At 45.1% G+C, this 23,104-nt stretch overlaps 1 protein-coding gene across 1 annotated transcript; it reads left to right on the top strand.

Annotated features, from left to right (window-relative positions):
• The first annotated feature begins 12,971 nt into the window (after nt 1-12,971).
• On the top strand, nt 12,972-23,080 carry LOC121563906 (claudin-11). Its single transcript, XM_045206320.1, is given in 4 exon segments — nt 12,972-13,655; nt 14,465-14,602; nt 14,605-14,628; nt 22,740-23,080. Coding segments are annotated over 4 exon segments (654 nt in total). The 5' UTR covers nt 12,972-13,429; the 3' UTR covers nt 23,006-23,080.
• The last annotated feature ends 24 nt before the right edge of the window (nt 23,081-23,104 follow it).

The following is a 23,104-nucleotide window of genomic DNA, read 5'->3' as shown; positions in this document are numbered from 1 at the left end:
TCAATGTAATCTCATTTAAATGACGTTGAAACAACGTTGATTCAACCAGTGTGTGCCCAGTGGGTAAGCTCACTGTAACCATTCCTCCCTCACTCCCTGCCCTCCCTCCATCCATCTATCCAGTCAGGGTCATGGGCCTGCTATGATTTAAACCCTTCTCCATCCCTTCTCTTCCACTCCCTCTCTTCTACTCTCTCTCTCCTCTTCCTCTCTCTCTCTCTCTCTCTCTCTCTCTCTCTCTCTCTCTCTCTCTCTCTCTCTCTCTCTCTCTCTCTCTCTCTCTCTCTCTCTCTCTCTCTCTCTCTCTCTCTCTCTCCTCTCCCTTTCAATTCAATTCAATTTCAATTTAAGGGGCTTTATTGGCATGGGAAACATATGTTTACATTGCCAAAGCAAGTGAAATAGATAATAAACAAAAGTGAAAAAAAACTATAAAAAATTAACAGTAAACATTACACTCACAAAAGTTCCAAAATAATAAAGACATTTCAAGTGTCATATTATGTCTATATACAGTGTTGTAATGATGTGCAAATAGTTAAAGTACAAAAGGGAAAATAAATCAACATAAATATAGGTTGTATTTACAATGGTGTTTGTTCTTCACTGGTTGCCCTTTTCTTGTGGCAACAGGTCACAAATCTTGCACACTGTGATATTTCACCCAATAGATATGGGAGTTTATCAAAATTCTTTGTGGGTCTGTGTAATCTGAGGGAAATATGTGTCTCTAATATGGTCATACATTTGGCAGGAAGTTAGGAAGTGCAGCTCAGTTTCCACCTCATTTATGTGGGCAGTGTGCACACAGCCTGTCTTCTCTTGAGAGCCAGGTCAGCCTTCGGCGGCCTTTCTCAATAGCAATGCTCACTGAGTCTGTACAAACTATTACAGACTACAAAGGGAAGCACAGTCGCGAGCTGCCGAGTGACACGAGCCTACCAGACAAGCTAAATTACTTCTATGCTCGCTTCGAGGCAAGTAACACTGAAACATGCATGAGAGCATCAGCTGTTCCGGACGACTGTGTGATCACGCTCTCCGTAGCCGATGTGAGTAAGACCTTTAAACAGGTCAACATTCACAAGGCCACATTGCCAGACGGATTACCAGGACGTGTACTCCGAGCATGCGCTGACCAACTGGCAAGTGTCTTCACTGACATTTTCAACCTCTCCCTGTCTGAGTCTGTAATACCAGCTAGTTTCAAGCAGACCACCATAGTCCCTGTGCCCAAGAACACTAAGGTAACCTGCCTAAATGACTACCAACCCATAGCACTCACGTCTGTAGCCATGAAGTGCTTTGAAAGCCTGGTCATGGCTCACATCAACACCATTATACCAGAAACCCTAGACCACACTGCCCTTTCACACCTTGACAAAAGGAACACCTATGTGAGAATGTTATTCATTGACTACAGCTCAGCGTTCAACACCATAGTGCCCTCAAAGCTCATCACCAAGCTAAGGACCCTGGAACTAAACACCTCCCTCTGCAAATGGATCCTGGACTTCCTGATGGGCCGCCCCCAGGTAGTAAGGGTAGGTAACAACACATCTGCCACGCTGATCCTCAACACGGGGGCCCCTCAGGGATGCGTGCTCAGTCCTGTCCTGTACTCCCTGTTCACTCAACACCATCATTAAGTTTGCCAATGACACAACAGTGGTAGGCCTGTTCACCGACAGCGACGAGACAGCCTATAGGGAGGAGGTCAGAGACCTGGCCGTGAGGTGCCAGGACAACAACCTCTCCCTCAACGTGATCAAGACAAAGGAGATGATTGTGGACTACACGAAAAAGAAGAGGACCGAGCATGACCCCATTCTCATCGACGGGGCTGTAGTGGAGCAGGTTGAGAGCTTCAAGTTCCTTGGTGCCACATCACCAACAAACTAACATGGTCCAAGCACACCAAGACAGTCGTGAAGAGGGCATGACAAAACCTATTCCCCCTCAGGAGACTGAAAAGATTTGGCATGGGTCCTCAGATCCTCAAAAGGTTCTACAGCTGAACCATCGAGAGCATCCTGACTGGTTGCATCGCTGCCTGGTATGGCAACTGCTCGGCCTCCGACTGCAAGGCACTACAGAGGGTAGTGCGTACGGCCCAGTACATCACTGGGGCCAAGCTTCCTGCCATCCAGGACCTCTATAGCAGGCGGTGTCAGAGGAAGGCCCTAAAAATTGTCAAAGACTCCAGCCACCCTAGTCATAGACTGTTCTCTCTGCTACCACACGGCAAGCGGTACCGGAGCGCCAAGTCTAGGTCCAAGAGGCTTCTAAACAGCTTCTACCCACAAGCCATAAGACTCCTGAAATTTTATTTTTATTTTTGTCATTTTAGCAGACACTCTTATCCAGAGCGACTTACAGTTAGTGAGTACATACATTATTATTGTTATTATATATTTTTTTAATTCGTGGGAATCGAACCAACAACCCTGGTGTTGCAAACACCATGCTCTACCAACTGAGCTACATCCCTGCCGGCCATTCCCTCCCCTACCCTGGACGACTTGTGCACCGCCCCATGGGTCTCCCGGTCGCGGCCGGTTACGACAGAGCCTGGATTTGAACCAGGATCTCTAGTGGCACAGCTAGCACTGCGATGCAGTGCCTTAGAGCGCTGCGCCACTCGGGAACATTCAATCAAATGGCTACCCAGACTATTTTCATTGCTGGATTTCGATAATTAGCGGGTATCGGCCTAATTCTTCTCTGCATGCATTATCTGGTGTTTTACGTTGTACACGTGAATTCTGCATGCAGAGTCTCAATTTGGTGTTTGTACCATTTTGTGAATTCTTGGTTGGTGAGCGGACCCCAGACCTCACAACCATAAAGGGCAATGGGTTCTATAACTGATTCAAGTATTTTTTGCCAGATCCTAATTGGTATGTCGAATTTTATGTTCCTTTTGATGGCATAGAAGGCCCTTCTTGCCTTGTCTCTCAGATCGTTCACAGCTTTGTGGAAGTTACCTGTGGCGCTGATGTTTAGGCTGAGGTATGTATAGTTTTTTGTGTGCTCTAGGGCAACGGTGTCTAGATGGAATTTGTATACATGGTCCTGGCAACTGGACATTTTTTGGAACACCACTATTTTTGTCTTACTGAGATTTACTGTCAGGGCCCAGGTCTGACAGAATCTGTGGAGAAGATCTAGGTGATGCTGTAGGCCCTCCTTGGTTGGGGACAGAAGCACCAGATCATCAGAAAACAGTAGACATTTGACTTCAGATTCTAGTAGGGTGATGCCGGGTGCTGCAAACTGTTCTAGTGCCCTCGCCAATTCGTTGATATATATGTTGAAGAGAGTGGGGCTTAAGCTGCATCCATGTCTCACCCACGGCCCTGTGGAAAGAAATGTGTTTATTTTTTGCCAATTTTAACCGCACACTTGTTGTTTGTGTACATGGATTTTACAATGTCGTATGTTTTCCACCCAACACCACTTTCCATCCATTTGTATAGCAGGCACTCATGCAAATTGAGTCAAAAGCTTTGAGAAGACTTTGCCTTTGTTTTGTTTGTTTGTCAATTAGGGAGTGCATGGTGAATACGTGGTCTGTCGTACGGTAATTTGGTAAAAAGCCAATTTGACATTTACTCAGTACATTGTTTTCACTGAGGAAATGTACGAGTCTGCTGTTAATGATAATGCAGAGGATTTCCCCAAGGTTGCTGTTGACGCATATCCCACGGTAGTTATTGGGGTTACATTTGTCTCCACTTTTGTGGATTGGGGTGATCAGTCCTTGGTTCCAAATATTGGGGAAGGTGCCAGAGCTAAGGATGATGTTAAAGAGTTTAAGTATAGCCAATTGGAATTTGTGGTCTGTATATTTTATCATTTCATTTAGGATACCATCAACCCCATAGGCCTTTTTGGGTTGGAGGGTTTGTATTTTGTCCTGTAGTTCATTCAATGTAATTGGAGAATCCAGTGGGTTCTAGTAGTCTTTAATAGTTGATTCTAAGATTTTTGTTTGTTTTTGCTGTTTGTTCTTTGTTATAGGGCCAAAAAGATTGGAGAAATTGTTTATCCATACATCTCCGTTTTGGATAGATAACTCTTCACGTTGTTGTTTGTTTAGAGTTTAGAATTTTTCCAGAAGTGGTTAGAGTCTATGGATTCTTCAATTACATTGAGCTGATTTCTGACGTGCTGTTCCTTCTTTTTCCGTAGTGTATTTCTGTATTGTTTTATTGTTTTGCATTCTTCATCAAACCATTTGTCATTGTTGTTAATTTTCTTATGTTGTCTGCTTGACATTTTTAGATTTGATAGGGAAGCTGAGAGGTCAAATATACTGTTTAGGTTTTCTACTGCCAAGTTTACACCTTCACCATTACAGTGAAACATTTTGTCCAGGAAATTGTCTAGAAGGGATTCAATTGTTTTTTGGTAGAGTTCCACACTACTTTCCTTCCATCTATAGCATTTCTTAATATTATTCAGTTCCTTTGGCTTTGATTGAGCATAGCTCTGTTCAAGTAGAGTGTGATTTTGCTGTGATCTGATAGGGGTGTCAGTGGACTGACTGTGAACGCTCTAAGAGACTCTGGGTTGAGGTCAGTGATAAAGTAGTCTACAGTACTACTACCAAGACATGAGCTATATGTGTACCTACCGTAGGAGTCCCCTCGAAGCCTACCATTGACTATGTACATACTCTCCTCTTCCTCTCCCTCCCTCTCTCTCTTTCTCTCTCTCCCTCCTACTCTCTCTCTCCTACTATCTCTCTCCTACTCTCTCTCTCCTATTCTCTCTCTCCTACTCTCTCTCCTACTCTCTCTCTCTCTCCTACTCTCTCTCCTACTCTCTCTCCTACTCTCTCTCCTCTTCCTTTCCCCCTCTCTCCTACTCTCTCATCTATCCTCTCCCGCTCTCCTCTCCTGTATCTCCATCTCTCCCGCTTTATCCTCTCTTTCCTCTCTCTCTCTCTCTCTCTCTCTCTCTCTCTCTCTCTCTCTCTCTCTCTCTCTCTCTCTCTCTCTCTCTCTCTCTCTCTCTCTCTCTCTCTCTCTCTCTCTCTCTCTCTCTCTCTCTCTCTCTCTCTCTCTCTCTCTCTCTCTCTCTCTCTGAGCGATGACTCTATTGCTTCGCTGTGATGATATTGGCCAAGAAAAGAAAACGACTTTAACTTCCATGTGTGTGTCTGTGTGTGTGTTACTGCGAGTGTGTGTTTGTGTGTGTGTTTGTGTGTGTGTGTGTGTTAGTGTGTGTTTGTGTGTGTGTGTGTGTGTGTGTGTGTGTGTGTGTGTGTGTGTGCATGTGTGCGTGTGACCACAGGGCAGAAAACCTGTTTAACTTCCAGGAGCCAAAGCTAATGACACGTCAGGGAAGAGAGAGAGCCCTTGATGTGTGTGTGTGTGTATGTGTGTGTGTGTGTGTGTGTGTGTGTGTGTATCCTACTAAAATCACGGCTGTGATAAAACGGGGGAGACTGACTGCTCCATAGCTTGCTGGTTCACATCTGCTACACTAACAGAGAATCAAGTTAATGCAACATAAAACACGTAGGGATGAAGGGAGAGGAGGGATAGAGAGGGGGAGGGGTACAGGGGGTTAAGATGAATGTTGTTGATGATGAATCCTGGATCTTTACCTGATTAATGCTGGGGTTTAAACACACACACACACACACACACACACACACACACACACACACACACACACACACACACACACAGAACTAGTGAGAACACACATACATTCACGTCAGTTGTAGCAGCTTGCTCTCTCTCCTCAAACCAAGGTCACAGCAGTGTGTGTGTTTCCAGAGCTCCTGTGGTTTTGATAAATCCTCTCTTCCGCTTCATCTGTTCTTCACTGAATATTCTCTCTTTCTATATTTCCCTCTCTCTCTCTCTCTCTCTCTCTCTCTCTCTCTCTCTCTCTCTCTCTCTCTCTCTCTCTCTCTCTCTCTCTCTCTCTCTCTCTCTCTCCCTCCCTCCCTCTCTCTCTCTCTCTGTCTGTCTCTCCTCTCTCCTCTCTCTGTCAGTTAATTGAGGTCAGTGGTGTGAAGAAGTGTGCGCGCGTGTGTGTGTGTGTGTAAAGAATCAGAGACAGTAAAAACATATTTGAAACCTCCACTCCAACAGCTACTGAGAAGACACTGTCATCATTCTCTCTTCATACTGTATCACACGCTGACTCACCCCTGCAATCTGAGACAAACAGACTCACCCCCTGCAATCTGAGACAAACAGACTCACCCCCTGCAATCTGAGACAAACAGACTCACCCCCTGCAATCTGAGTCAAACAGACTCACCCCCTGCAATCTGAGACAAACAGACTCACCCCCTGCAATCTGAGTCAAACAGACTCACCCCCTGCAATCTGAGACAAACAGACTCACCCCCCTGCAATCTGAGTCAAACAGACTCACCCCCTGCAATCTGAGACAAACAGACTCACCCCCTGCAATCTGAGTCAAACAGACTCACCCCCTGCAATCTGAGACAAACAGACTCACCCCCTGCAATCTGAGTCAAACAGACTCACCCCCTGCAATCTGAGACAAACAGACTCACCCCCTGCAATCTGAGACAAACAGACTCACCCCCTGCAATCTGAGACAAACAGACTCACCCCCTGCAATCTGAGTCAAACAGACTCACCCCCTGCAATCTGAGTCAAACAGACTCACCCCCTGCAATCTGAGACAAACAGACTCACCCCCTGCAATCTGAGTCAAACAGACTCACCCCCTGCAATCTGAGACAAACAGACTCACCCCCTGCAATCTGAGTCAAACAGACTCACCCCCTGCAATCTGAGTCAAACAGACTCACCCCCTGCAATCTGAGACAAACAGACTCACCCCCTGCAATCTGAGACAAACATATGCAGATAATCCACAGCGTTTAGTATGTGGGTTTATGTGCATAAGGGTCTGTGCACACACACACACAGACACAGACACAGACACAGACACAGACACAGACACGACACACACACATACAGCACACACACACACATACAGCACACACACACACACACACACACACACACACACACACACACACACACACACACACACACACACACACACTCAACTGTTGACTTGATATTGACACTGAGAGCTGATAGTGATGGTTGAGGTGATTAACAGTGAAATAGTGAATAATGTATCTCTTCCTACCACTGATGGCTGAGGTGGTTAACAGTACAGTAGTGAATCATGTATCTCTTCCTACCACTGAACCACTAAACACGTGTATGTGACAAATAAAATTTGATTTGATTTGATGGTTGAGATGCAGCACAGACAAGACTAATAGACCTGCTCTAACAAAGTTTCTCATCCCATTGGGAACCTGATGTGTTTTGATATTGATCCTGTTCACATCACCTACTGTTCTGTTGCTAATGCCTTAATCAATCAGATCTCCCCCTGTTCTATTGAACATGTCTTAATCAATCAAATGACAAGTCTCAGGGACTTTCGTTTATAATAAGAAAAACAACGTTATTGATTGTACCTGTGAGAGATTGTGTTGAGGGGAGTTTGATGTACTGTAGTTTCATACCGTGACTAGTAAAGAATGGCCAGCGAACAGTTATACTGGTCAGCTGTTAGTAAACCTAAAGATTCCTAGCAGGCTGTGTCAAGTTGAATAATCAAGATGGCTCATGGCTGCACTCAGTGCCTTATGACAACACTTAAGAAACAAACTCTCAAAAATCAACAAAACATCACTGTCTTGCCCCGATGCTGATCTGTTAACGATGATAACGAAGCCACACGACAACTCAAATGCAAATAGTCCAGGTAGCCATGATTAGCTGTTCAGGTGTCTTATGGCTTGGGGGTAGAAGCTGTTAAGAAGCCTTTTGAGCCTAGACTTGGCGCTCCGGTACCGCTTGCCATGCGGGAGCAGAGAGAACAATCTATGACTACGGTGGCTGGAATCTTTGACAATTTTTAGGGCCTTCCTCTGACACCGCCTGGTATAGAGGTCCTTGATGGCAGGAAGCTTGGCCCCAGTGATGTACTGGGCCGTACGCACTACCCTCTGTAGTGCCTTGCAGTCGGAGGCCGAGTAGTTGCCATACCAGGCAGCGATGCAACCAGTCAGGATGCTCTCGATGGTGCAGCTGTAGAGCTTTATGAGGATCTGAGGACCCATGCCAAATCTTTTCAGTCTCCTGAGGGGGAATAGGCTTTGTCGTGCCCTCTTCACGATTGTCTTGGTGTGTTTGGACCATAATAGTTTGTTGGTGATGTGGACACCAAGGAACTTGAAGCTCTCAACCTGCTCCACTACAGCCCTGTCGATGAGAATGGGGGCGTGCTCAATCCTCTTTTTTTCCTGTAGACCACAATCATCTCCTTTGTCTTGATCACGTTGAGGGAGAGGATGTTATCCTGGCACCACACGGCCAGGTCTCTGACCTCCTCCCTATAGGCTGTCTCATCGTTGTCGGTGATCAGGCCTACCACTGTTGTGTCGTCGGCAAACTTAATGATGGTGTTGGAGTCGTGCCTGGCCATGCAGTCATGGGTGAACAGGGAGTACAGGAGGGGACTGAGCACGCACCCCTGAGGGGCCCTCGTGTTGACGATCAGAGTGGCAGATGTGTCGTTAACTACCCTTACCACCTGGGGGCGGCCCGTCAGGAAGTACAGGATCCAATTGCAGAGGGAGGTGTTTAGTCCCAGGGTCCTTAGCATAGTGATGAGCTTTGAGGGCACTATGGTGTTGAACGCTGAGCTGTAGTCAATGAATAGCATTCTCACGTAGGTGTTCCTCTTGTCCAGGTGGGAAAGGGCAGTGTGGAGTGCAATAGAGATGGCATCATCTGTGGATCTGTTGGGGTGGTATGCAAATTGGAGTGGGTCTAGGGTTTCTGGGATAACGGTGTTGATGTGAGCCATGACCAGCCTTTCAAAGCACTTCATGGCTACAGACGTGAGTGCTACGGGTCGGAAGTCATTTAGGCAGGTTATCTTAGTGTTCTTAGGCACAGGGACTATGGTGGTCTGCTTGAAACGTGTTGGTATTACAGACTCAGTCAGGGACATGTTGAAAATGTCAGTGAAGACACTTGCCAGTTGGTCAGCGCATGCTCGGAGTACACATCCTGGTAATCCGTCTGGCCCTGCGGCCTTGTGAATGTTGACCTGCTTAAAAGTCTAACTCACATCGGCTACGGAGAGCGTGATCACATAGTCATCCGGAACAGCTGGTCCTTTCATGCATGCTTTAGTGTTGCTTGCCTCGAAGCGAGCATAGAAGTGATTTAGCTCGTCTAGTAGGCTCGTGTCACTGTGCAGCTTGCGGCTGTACTTCCCTTTGTAGTCTGTCATATTTTGCAAGCCCTGCCACATCCGACGAGCGTCGGAGCCGGTGTAGTACGATTCAATCTTAGTCCTGTATTGACTCTTTGCCTGTTTGATGGTTTGTCGGAGGGCAGAGCGGGATTTCTTATAAGCATCCCTGTTCCTTGAAAGCGGAAGCTCTACCCTTTAGCTCAGTGCAGATGTTGCCTGTAATCCATGGCTTCTGATTGGGGTATGTATGTACGGTCACTGTGGGGACGACGTCATCGATGCACTTATTGATGAAGCCAGTGACTGATGTGGTGTACTCCTCAATGCCATCGGAAGAATCCCGGAACATATTCCAGTCTGTGCTAGCAAAACAGTCCTGTAGCTTAGCATCTGCGTCATCTGACCACTTCCTTATTAACCGAGTCACTGGTACTTCTTGCTTTAGTTTTTGCTTCTAAGCAGGAATCAGGAGGATAGAATTTGCAACTATTTGGAATAATAATTACACCCCCCAGATCAGCTAGATGCAGGCAAGAGTGTGCAAGGCGGTATTGAATGTGTCACTTTGATTACTTCAATTTGTCTCTCGACCTGTAGCATAGGTTGTAGCAACCTCATGATGAGTACAGGGTAAATTCTAGTATCATGTAGCCTGAACTGTTACATTGAGCTGATATGCTTAAATCCAATAAGCGTTCCAGTTTATACAGCTTGGAGTTGGGAAATATGCATAATAATGATGATATGGTCAAAATACTGACTTGCCTAATAATTGTGCACACAATGTAGTAGGTATCATGTAGGGACGTTCACCCGCCTTGAGACATGAAGTGGTGTCAACCTTGACCTGCCCTAGCCTATCTAACAGACTGACTCTACCCCACTGAGATGGTTGTGCTAGCTCCACTGTGTTTGAAGATGTCCCTATAGTAGAATGTGGGTTTTAGTTTCCTCCTCTGTCTGCAGTATAAACCCTCTGAGACCAGAAGAATGAGATATCTCACTGTGTGTGTGTGTGTGTGTGTTCACTGCCCACTTTTTTAATGACTTTGATTAGTTTAGTGAGTTCCTCGCTCATATAGGATTTAAGTGGCAGAGACAGTTTTTAGTTGTTATTATATTTCACATTCCTCTGAGTCAATCCCCCGACTGAGTGAGCGGTCCCTGACTGTCCTACTAAAGGTCTAGCTGCAGTAAACAAATGTAAAGTCTAACACACACACACTTTTCCCTCCCTCCCTCCCTCCCTCCCTCCCTCCCTCCCTCCTTCCCTGTCTCCCTCTGAGATCCCAGATTAAGTCCTTGAGATTCCCTGATTCAGACATTTCCCTGAAAACTCACCCCCTGATCTGTCCATCCATAACTCTCCTCTAGACACCCCCCCTCTCTCTCTCTCTCTCTCTCGCTCTCTCTCTCTCTCTGTCTCGCTTTCTCGCTGTCTCTTCTCTCTTTCTCTCTCTGTATCTTATTACTTTACTAAACTGCAGAGATTGCAAGAGGAGAGATGCGTGTGTGTGATGCTGTAGAGACGCTGTCGTGCTGTAATACAGAGCTCTGTCCTTTACTGTCTGGCCTTATGCCAACTGCTACCAGCACTGCAGAATCCTTCTGATGATGTATGTCTCAATGACATCTCTCTCTCTCTCTCTCTCTCTCTCTCTCTCTCTCTCTCTCTCTCTCTCTCTCTCTCTCTCTCTCTCTCTCTCTCTCTCTCTTTATCTCTCTCAGAGATCTCTCTCCCCTCTCACTCTCCCCTCTCTCCTTCTCTCTCTCAATCTCTCCCCTCTCCCCCTCTATATTTGTATTTCTTTTAATCCAGCTCACCCTCAGCCTCTCCTCCTCCTCCTCTCCTCCTTTCCCCTTCCTCCTTTCTTCCTCCTTCCTCCTCCTCCTCCTCTCCTCCTCTCACCTTCCTCCTTTCTTCCTCCTTCCTCCTCCCTCCTCCTCTCCTCCTCTCTACTGCAGTAGATAATGTAAAGAAGCGATAGAGATTCTTTTCCAGGCGACGGAGGAGGTTTGAATGACAAAGCTGAGAGTGAGGGGGGCTAATTTAAGCAGTTACGAAACTGAATATGAATAGAGAGAGAGAGAGTGAATGAATAGAAGTCCTAGAGAGATGTCAGCTGCAACGTTTTACTTCCTATATAGGCCTACATGCTGCATAATAAGAATATAATCTCTAGGATGGTTGCTCTAGTTTTGAATAACAGGTATTAGCTACATTGTGGAATTATTTAACCCCATATGAATAAAAAAGCAGTTATTAGCTCGATCCTAAATACAACTATAATCCACAGTCTTACCTGCCTCCCTCTGGCTTCTGTCCTTGAAAGGTAACAGTTCAAGAAACAGTCCAATTCTGAAGAAAAAACCTCAGTAAAGATAGAAATTGTCATTTAATTGATAGTAGACCTAATGTCGTAGAGGTCAAAGTGATTCAAATGTTTTAATAAAACGTTACAAGGCTCCTATTCTGATAAGCCACACCTCTAACGACACCCACACCTTTAAATTCCAAGCCTTAAAAGGTGAATATGTAAATAAGCTAAATGCAGACACCCTTGGCCAAGTTATAATACACAGCACATTTCAATACTCACAGTATTTAATAGATATATTCCTTTCCCTTCATCCCTAAGTTTCAGTAATGTTTAATTTCATAATGACTATGTTGATAGAAAGCACCACTCCTCCTGATGACAGGCACTCTGCTGTAGTGACAGAGCTGTCATAGTGAAAGACTAAGAGTCACTTTGTTACGCTCCTTCTCCTCCACTCTCCGATTTAAAGACCGCACACACGCACGCACACACAAACGTGTGTGCACACACACACAAACGTGCGTGCACTCACACACGCACACACACACACCAGGAGAGCTGAAATCCCATCATCCTTCACTGTCATCCTGGCATTCCGATCATCCTCATTACCATAATATTCCCATTCCCATGATGCCCTGCTCCTACTACATCATCGCTCTCTCTCTCCTCCTTTTCCTGCCTCTCCCTCTTCCTGTCTCTGTCTCCCTAACTCCCCTGTGGGATGACTACTCTATTAAATGAATGAGTAATTCTGATGAAGTCCCTTCAGACTCCTGAGCAGGAGCCTTTGAAGGTAGCAGAACACGAGAACCAATAAGTTGTACCCTCCTCACGCCTGAAGTTTTAGAGGCAGCACTTGGATGCCCCCTGGTGGACATACCTGGAACTGACCTGCTTTTCAATGGCCAGGAGAGGGCAGTAACACTTCGCAAATAATTTTGTGAGAGAGAGAGAGAGAGAGAGAGAGAGAGAGAGAGAGAGAGAGAGAGAGAGAGAGAGAGAGAGAGAGAGAGAGAGAGAGAGAGAGAGAGAGAGAGAGAGAGAGAGAGAGAGAGAGAGAGAGAGAGAGAGAGAGAGAGAGAGAGAGAGAGAGAGAGAGAGAGAGAGAGACAGAGAGAGAGAGAGAGAGAGAGAGAAGAGAGAGAGAGAGAGAGAGAGAGAGAGAGAGAGAGAGAGAGAGAGAGAGAGAGAGAGAGAGAGAGAGAGAGAGAGAGAGAGAGAGAGAGAGAGAGAGCATTTTTTATATTTCTCTCCATCCCTCCGATTGGTTAGAAGTTTCCAGATTGTTTTTTTCAGAACTTTCTCTACTATAAAACTCATGGAAAAGTGCAAAAGCTTTTCTTTAGAAGTGGAAACGCTCCAAACTGACAGGACTACACAACAGACCAAGGAGAGACAACACACACTTCTGGGATTACTTCTTGAGGAATATTGTAATTGAAAACTCACACTAACTTCACACAGCATTTGGCTATTATCTTCAGCTTGTCATCTCTATCAACTGTGATCGTTTTCTTCTGTTTTACAGTTTTTAACAGGGTTTATACAACACAGGACTATTTTCAAATCTTTACAATTCCTTTCACAATAGTCCCATAGCCGTTGTGAGTCTGACAAGCGAGGCTACTTTCACACGAGCTTCAACGTATCTTTAAAGTATCATCAGTTGTTTTTGAACCTTTGGGGACTATTTGGGCTGTGGACTGTCCAATTCCCACTGTCTTGAGTCACTCTGACTGCCTGGACCATTTTACGTTTTTATAAACAGTTTTTGAAGACTATTCTACCCTAGGACTACCCTACCTCTCATTGCCATGGCGAACAGCTGTCTCCAGCTCAGCGGTTTTGTGATGAGTTGTATCGGGTGGGTCGGGATCCTTATCGCCACGGCCACCAACGACTGGGTAGTGACATGTAAATACGGCATGAACACATGCAAGAAGATGGACGAGTTAGGAGCCAAGGGCCTGTGGGCTGAATGTGTCATATCAACCGCCCTCTATCACTGTATATCACTGACACAGATATTGGACCTACCAGGTAATAGAACATTACTCTACTGTATAATACTGTACTGTACTCTACTATACTATACTATACAGTAATACATAATAATACTATATTAAAGGTAATATAACATTATTATACTATATTATACTATACTCTACTATACAACAATAAATAATACTAATATATTAATATATTACTCTACTATGTTATACTATAATACACTCTACTATACTATACAGTAATACATAATACTACTGTATTGAAGGCAATATAACATGACTCTACTCTACTATACTGTACGATACTCCACTATACTCTAATATACTACACTCTACTATACTGTACAGTAATAAATAATACTGCTATATTAAAGGTAATATAACATTACTATACTATACTCCACTATACTCCACTATACTATACTCTATTATATTATAATATACTACACTCTACTATACTCCACTATACTATATTATATTATACTCCACTCCACTATACTATACTATACTATACTATACTATACTATACTATACTATACTATACTATACTATACTATAGATAGATTATACTACTATATTGAGGTTAATAAATAAGTAATAATGGGGCTGTGCAGACTGTTGCGTCTCTGTGGCTGTGGACTCTGACCAAGAGGTTATGATATATTGTGAATATTTCTACAGCTAAAGGGTGTTGTTTGTCCCAAGCCTAAACCGATAGTCTAGAACAGCTAGTCTCAAACTCAAGGCCTGGATATCTTTCCTATTGGAATCAACCAAGATTACTATGGCACATTTCAAGCCATACCATGTATTTCTCTGTCTCTGTGTGTGTGTGTACAGCATACATCCAGACGTCGAGGGCGTTGATGATAACTGGATCCCTCCTGGGGCTGCCTGCGGTGGGGATGGTCCTAACAGCCATGCCCTGCATCTCCCTGGGGGACGAGCCTCAGTCAGCCAAGAACAAACGATCCCTACTTGGGGAGTTCTCATACTGCTAGTGGGTAAGTCTGGACACACAGACACGCATGCACGCACGAACACAAACACACGGACACACACACACGGACAAGGACAGACAGACAGACAGACACACATACACACTTGAGCACAGAGACAGATGTTTGCATACACATTACAACATACGGTCATACTCATAACAACCCCCAACCCCAGCCCCAGGCCTAACCTTGACCCTTAACCCCCCATCCTTCCTCCCACCCACCCCCTCCCAGCCCTCCCTTTCACCCCTCCCAGTCCTAACCCATTATTTACCCTGAGGTGGTGAGACTAGGATATGCTATGGGACTCTTCCTCTCTAGACTAGAGGATATGCTATGGGACTCTTCCTCTCTAGACTAGAGGATATGCTATGAGACTCTTCCTCTCTAGACTAGAGGATATGCTATGGGACTCTTCCTCTTTAGACTAGAGGATATGCTATGGGACTCTTCCTCTCTAGACTAAAGGATATGCTATGGGACTCTCTTCCTCTCTAGACTCATGAATCCAAGATGGCGAAGTAGTGCAGTCTTGTTTCTGTCGTGTGTCTGTAAATAGCCTGTAAATACCCAGTTTTTTGTATTTTTCGTACATATTTCCCTATCAGACTTTTCATCCTTCTACAAAATATACTTTCCTGCAACCTGCCTCACTCAATGTGGAACGGATTCTATTATTGACTTACCTTTTATCCAGAATCTAGAATCTCCAGTTGAAACTAGCTAGCCAGCTAACTAGCTACTTGCTATTAGCCACGGCTAGCGGTGTTTCACCCAGAACATAGGATTTTTTTCCGCAGGATTAATTTTAATCACTGGACATTGATCACCGGATATTCGGCCAGTCTGCACAGCAGCATTATCGACCCAGAACATATCAGTTCTTCCGCCGGATTCACTGGACCTCTAACTCCGATTCATCGCCACCAGCTGGCTACAACAAAACGGACGCTGTGGTCTGGCTAATCAACCTGAGCTAGGCCCATCTCCCGGCTATCTACCTCTCTATCAACTGGGACGGGACCACCTAGGATTGACGCGGAGCCCGCCGATCCTACACGACTGGTCTGCCGACGAAATCGTCTGATGTGGTTACGACGTAACCACGAAGATTCCATCCATCTGCTAGCCCTGGCCCGTTAGCACACGCTTACTCACTAAACTGAACTAGCTACTGAACTAGCTACTTGCTATTGGCCACAGCTGGCGGTGTTTCACCCAGAACATTTGATTTTATTTTTTTTCCGCGAGATTGGTTTTAATCACTGGACATTGATCGCCGGATATTCGGACAGTCAGCACTGCGCGTTGTCGACCCAGAACATATCAGTTTTTCCGTCGCTACCAGCTGGCTACAACAAAACGGACGTAGCACACGCTAGCCGTGGCCTCTTGCTCACTGGCGCTTCACCACCGGACCTTGTGATAACTCAGCTATACAGCTGATATCTGCTGGACTGTTCCTTTTTTACGGTACTACATCCTGTTTATGTTTAGCCTCAGCCCAAACATGGTTAGTTTATTGTTGTTTCGGTTATTTCTAATTGTACTATATCACTGTAGACCCCCCAGCCTAGCTGAACCTGCCTTGGTTAGCCCCTTTGTCCCTCCACCCATACACTCACAGACCGACTCAATTTATGCCTCTAGAGATACTATCTCTTTCAGTGTTACCCAACGCTTAGGTTTGCCTCCACTTTACTCATGTCCTTCCATATCCTTGTCTGTTCATAATGCCCTGAATCTTTTCTATAACACCCGGAAATCTGCCCCCTTTATTCTATGTACCCAACGCACTAGAAGACCAGTTCTTAAAGCCTTTAGCCGTATCCTTATTCTAGTCCTCCTCTGTTCCTCTGGTGATGTAGAGGCTAACCCAGGCCCTGTAGCCCCAGTATCACTCCTACTCCCCAGGAGCTATCATTTGTTGACTTCTGTAATCGCAAAGTCTTGGTTTCTTGCACATAAATATCAGAAGTCTACTTCCTAAGTTTGAGTTATTCACTGCGTTAGCACACTCTGCCAACCCTGATGTTCTAGCAGTGTCTGAATCCTGGCTCAGGAAGGCCACCAAAAATTCTGAAATTTCCATCCCCAACTATAACATTTTCCGTCTAGATAGAACTGCCAAAGGGGGTGGAGTTGCAATCTACTGTAGAGATAGCCTGCAGAGCTCTATCATACTATCCAGGTCTGTGCCCAAACAGTTTGAGCTTCTACTTCTAAAAATCCACCTTTCCAGAAATAAGTCTCTCACTGTTGCCGCTTGCTACAGACCCCCTCAGCCCCCAGCTGTGCCCTGGACACCATATGTGAATTGATTGCCCCCCATTTATCCTCTGAGTTTGTACTGCTTGGTGACCTAAATTGGGATATGCTTAATACCCCAGCCATCCTACAATCCAAGCTAGATGCCCTCAACCTCACGCAAATTATCAACGAACCTACCAGGTACAACCTAAATCCTTAAACATGGGTACCCTCATAGATATCATCCTGACTAATATACCCTCTAAATACACCTCAGCTGTCTTCAACCAGGATCTCAGCGATCACTGCCTTATTGCCTGCGTCCGTATCGGGTCCGCGGTCAAACGACCACCCCTCATCACTGTCAAACGCTCCCTAAAACACTTTAGCGAGGAGGCCTTCCTAATTGACCTGGCCCAGGTATCCTGGATGGATATAGATCTCATTCCGTCAGTAGAGGATGCCTGGTTGTTCCTTAAAAGTAATTTCCTCTCAATCTTAAATAAACATGCCCCATTCAAAAATACAGAACTAAGAACCGATATAGCCCCTGGTTCTCCTCAGACTTGACTGCCCTTGACCAGCACAAAAACATCCTGTGGCGTACAGCATTAGCATCAAATAGCCCCCGCGATATGCAACTTTTCAGGGAAGTTAGGAACCAATATACACAAGCAGTCAGGAAAGCAAAGGCTAACTTTTTCAAACAGAAATTTGCATCCTGTAGCACTAACTCCAAAAAGTTTTGGGACACTGTAAAGTCCATGGAGAATAAGAGCACTTCATCCCAGCTGCCCACTGCACTGAGGCTAGGAAACACTATCACCACCGATAAATCTACAATAATCGAGAATTTCAACAAGCATTTTGCTACAGCTGGCCATGCTTTCCATCTGGCTACCACTAACCCGGCCACCAACTCTGCACCCTCTGCTGCAACTTGCCCATGCCCCCCGCTTCTCCTTCCCACACAAATTCAGACAGTTGATGTTTTGAAAGCGCTGCAAAATCTGGACCCCCTACAAATCAGCTGGGCTAGACAATCTGGACCCTTTCTTCCTAAAACTAGCCGCCGAAATTGTCGCAACCCCCTATTACTAGTCTGTTCAACCTCTCTTTCATAACGTCTGAGATCCCCAGAGATTGGAAAGCTGCCGCGGTCATCCCCCCTCTTCAAAGGGGGTGACACTCTAGATCCAAACTGCTACAGACCTATATCCATCCTGCCCTGCCTTTCGAAAGTATTCAGCCAAGTTAACAAACAGATCATCGACCATTTCGAATACCACCGTACCTTCTCCGCTATGCAATCCGGTTTCCGAGCTGGTCACGGGTGCACTTCAGCCACGCTCAAGGTCCTAAACGATATTATAACCGCGATTGATAATAGACAGTACTGTGCAGCCGTCTTCATCGACCTGGCCAAGGCTTTCGACTCTGTCAACCACCGCGATTCTTATTGGCAGACTAAATAGCCTTGGTTTCTCAAATGACTGCCTCGCCTGGTTCACCAACTACTTCTCAGATAGAGTTCAGTGTGTCAAATCGGAGGGCCTGTTGTCTGGACCTATGGCAGTCTCTATGGGGGTGCCACAGGGTTCAATTCTTGGGCCGACACTTTTCTCCGTGTATATCAATGATGTCGCTCTTGCTGCTGGTGACTCTCAGATCCACCTCTACGCAGACGACACCATTTTGTATACATCTGGCCCTTCATTGGACACTGTGTTAACAAACCTCCAAACGAGCTTCAATGCCATACAACAATCCTTCAGTAGCCTTCAACTGCTCTTAAACACTAGTAAAACTAAATGCATGCTTTTCAATCGAACGCTGCTAGCACCCGCCCACCCGACTAGAATCACCACTCTCGACGGGTCTGACCTAGAGTATGTGGACAACTACAAATATCTAGGTGTCTGGTTAGACTGTAAACTCAACTTCCAGACTCACATAAAGAATCTCCAATCCAAAAGTTAAATCTAGAATCGGCTTCCTATTTCGCAACAAAGCCTCCTTCACTCATGCTGCCAAACATGCCCTCGTAAAACTGACTATCCTACCGATCCTTGACTTCGGCGATGTCATTTACAAAATAGCCTCCAACACTCTACTCAGCAAATTGGATGTAGTCTATCACAGTGCCATCCGTTTTGTCTCCAAAGCCCCATACACTACCCACCACTGTGACCTGTACGCTCTTGTTGGCTGGTCCTCACTACATGTTCGTCGTCAAACCCACTGGCTCCAGGCCATCTATAAATCACTGCTAGGCAAATCCCCGCCCTATCTTAGCTCACTGGTCACCATAGCAGCACCCACCCGTAGTCTGCGCTCCAGCAGGTATATCTCACTGGTCATTCCCAAAGCCAACACCTCCTTGGCCGCCATTCCTTCCAGTTCTCTGCTGCCAATGACTGGAACAATTGCAAAAATCTCTGAAGCTGGAGACTCTTATCTCCCCCAATAACTTTAAGCATCAGTTGTCAGAGCACCTTACCGATCACTGCACCTGTACACAGCCCATCTGAAATTAGCCCACCCAACTACCTCATCCCTATATTGTTATTTAATTTGCTCTTTTTGCACCCCAGTATCTCTATTTGCACATAATCTCTTGCACATCTAGCATTCCAGTGTTAATACTATTGTAATTATTCTGCACTATAGCCCATTTATTGCCTTTTACCTCCATAACTTGCTACATTTGCACACACTGTATATATATTTTCTGTTGTATTTTCTGACTTTATGTTTTTTTCTTTACCCCATATGTAACTCTGTGTTGTTTTTATTGCACTACTTTGCTTTATCTTGGCCAGGTCGCAGTTGTAAATGAGAACCTGTTCTCAACTGGCTTACCTGGTTAAATAAAGGTGAAATAAAAAAAATAAAAAAAAAAAGACTAGAGGATATGCTATGGGACTCTCTTCCTCTGTAGAGAACTCCCTCTCAGCACACACCAACTCAACCCTGAATGACACACAAAAACACACAGACATGCACCCACGTACACACACACGCAAAACACACAATTCCCTACAGTTCACGCATCCCCCAGACCACCATTCCTCACCACCCACCTCGTCCACACCCTGTTCCCTCCTGCTGGAAAATATTTTCCCATTTGTTGTTTAACACAACATAAAAACCTGTTTGATCTGCCTTTCACTGTCCAGTTTTCCAGTACCGTGTTCCACATGATGTCCATCGTATGTCTGTGTGTGTGTGTGCATGCGTGTGTATCGATGTCGTATATACTACTATAAGTACTATATTTACCTATACATTATACTGTGTACTGAACAAAAATATAAACGCAACATGGTCCCATGTTTCATGAGCTGAAATAAAAGATCCCAGAAATGTTCCATACGCACTAAAAGCTTAGTTCTCTAATATGTTGTGCACAAATTAGTGGTACATCCCTGTTAGTGAGCATTTCTCCTTTGCCAAGATAATCCATCCACCTGATAGGTGTGGCATATCAAGAAGCTGATTAAACAGCATGATCATTACACAGGTGCACCTTGTTTTGGGGGACAATGAAATGCCACTCTAAAATGTGCAGTTATGTCACACAACACAATGCAACAGATGTCTCAAGTTTGGAGGGAGCGTGCAATTGGCATGCTGACTGCAGGAATGTCCACCAGAGCTGTTGCCAGAGAATTGAATGTTAATTTCTCTACCATATAAGCCGCCTTCAAAGTCATTTTATAGAATTTGGCAGTATGTCCAACCGGCCTCACAACCACAGACCACATGTAACCACGCCAGCCCAGGACCTCCACATCCGGCTTCTTCACCTGCGGGATCGTCTGTCGACCAGCCTCCCGGACAGCTGATAAAACTGAGGAATATTTCTGTCTGTAATAAAGCCCTTTTGTGTGGAAAAACTCATTCTGATTGGCTGGGCCTGGCTCCCCAGTGGGTGGGCCTGGCTCCTCAGTGGGTGTGCCTATGCCCTCCCAGGGCCACCCATGGCTGAGCCCCTGCCCAGTCATGTGAAATCCATAGATTAAGGCCTAATGAATTTATTTCAATTGACTGCTTTCCTCATATGAACTGTAACTCAGTAAAATTGTTGCATGTTACGTTTATATTTTTGTTCAGTGCCTTGCAAAAGTATTCATCCCCCTTGGCGTATTTCCTATTTTGTTGCATTACAACCTGTAATTTAAATGGATTTTTATTTGGATTTCATGTAATGGACATACACAAAATAGTCCAAATTGGTGAAGTGAAATGCAAAAAATTACTAAAACATAAATAACGGAAAAGTGGTGCGTGCATATGTATTCACCCCCTTTGCTATGAAGCCCCTAAATAAGATCGGGTGCAACCAATTACCTTCAGAAGTCACATAATTAGTTAAATAAAGTCCACCTGTGTGCAATGTGTGTCACATGATCTGTCACATGATCTCAGTATATATACACCTGTTCTGAAAGGCCCCAGAGTCTGCAACACCACTAAGCAAGGGGCACCATGAAGACCAAGGAGCTCTCCAAACAAGTCAGGGACAAAGTTGTGGGAGAAGTACAGATCAGGGTTGGGTTATAAAAAATATCCAAAACTTTAAACATCCCACGGAGCACCATTAAATCCATTATTAAAAAAAGAAAAAGAAAGAAAGAATATGGCACCACAACAAACCTGCCAAGAGAGGGCCGCCCACCAAAACTCACGGACCAGGCAAGGAGGGCATTAATCAGAGAGGCAACAAAGAGACCAAAGATAACCCTGAAGGAGCTGCAAAGCTCCACAACGGAGATTGGAGTATCTGTCCACTTTAAGCCAGTACACTCCACAGAGCTGGGCTTTATGGAAGAGTGGCCAGAAAAAAGCCATTGCTTAAAGAAAAAAATAAGCAAACACGTTTGGTGTTCGCCAAAAGGCATGTGGAAGACTCCCCAAACATATGGAAGAAAGTATTCTGGTCAGATGAGACGAAAATTCAGCTTTTTGGCCATCAAGGAAAACGCTATGTCTGGCACAAACCTCTCATCAGTGGCAGCATCATGCTGTGGGGTTGTTTTTCATCGGCAGGGACTGGGAAACTGGTCAGAATTGAAGGAATGATGGATGGCACTAAATACAGGGAAATTCTTGAGGGAAACCTGTTTCAATCTTCCAGAGATTTGAGACTGGGACGAAGGTTCACCTTCCAGCAGGACAATTACCCTAAGCATACTGCTAAAGCAACACTCAAGTGGTTTAAATGTCTTGGAATGGCCTAGTCAAAGCCCAGACCTCAAGCCAATTGAGAATCTGTGGTATGACTTAAAGATTGCTGTACACCAGCGGATCCCATCCAACTTGAAGGAGCTGGAGCAGTTTTGCCTTGAAGAATGGGCAAAAATCCCAGTGGCTAGATGTGCCAAGCTTATAGTGACATACCCCAAGAGACTTGCAGCTGTAATTGCTGAAAAAGGTGGCTCTACAAAGTATTGACTTTGGGGGGGGGTGAATAGTTATGCACACTCAAGTTTTCTGTTTTTTTTGTCTTATTTCTTGTTTGTTTCACAATAAAAATATTTTGCATCTTCAAAGTGGTAGGCATGTTGTGTAAATCAAATGATACAAACCCCCAGGTTGTAAGGCAACAAAATAGGAAAAATGCCAAGGGGGTGAATACTTTCGAAGCCACTGTACATGTTCATAATCAAATCAAATCAAAATCTAATTTTATTTGTCACATGCGCCGAATACAACAGGTGTAGACTTTACCGTGAAATGCTTACTTATGAGCCCTTTCCCAACAATGCAGAGTTAACAAGTATGAAAAAAGTTGAACCTTTTATGTGTATTAAATGTGTGTATTAATCTAAATCGCTCTCTCTTCCCTTCCTCCTCTATAGCTCTGTGTGGGGGGGTGTCGACAGTATGGTTTCCTATCGGAGCCCACCAGGACCAGGGTCTCATGTCGTTTGGGTTCAGCCTGTACGCTGGCTGGGTGGGCGCGGCCTTCTGTCTCCTGGGAGGGGCCATGATCACCTGCTGTTCTACTGAACCCTCCCAACACTACAATCACCATGACAACAACAGGTTCTACTACTCCAAAGGACAGGTGCCTGGCAACCCCTGTTCACCCTCCACTAACCACGCCAAGAGTGCCCATGTTTAGACACACATACACTAGATGCATGCACTCACACAGACACACAGACACAGACACACACACACACACACACACACACACACACACACACATGCACACACACAC

Source organism: Coregonus clupeaformis, chromosome 22 (genome assembly GCF_020615455.1).
Source record: "Coregonus clupeaformis isolate EN_2021a chromosome 22, ASM2061545v1, whole genome shotgun sequence".
Lineage (NCBI taxonomy): Eukaryota > Metazoa > Chordata > Actinopteri > Salmoniformes > Salmonidae > Coregonus > Coregonus clupeaformis.
This window is presented reverse-complemented; position numbering and strand designations above follow the sequence as displayed.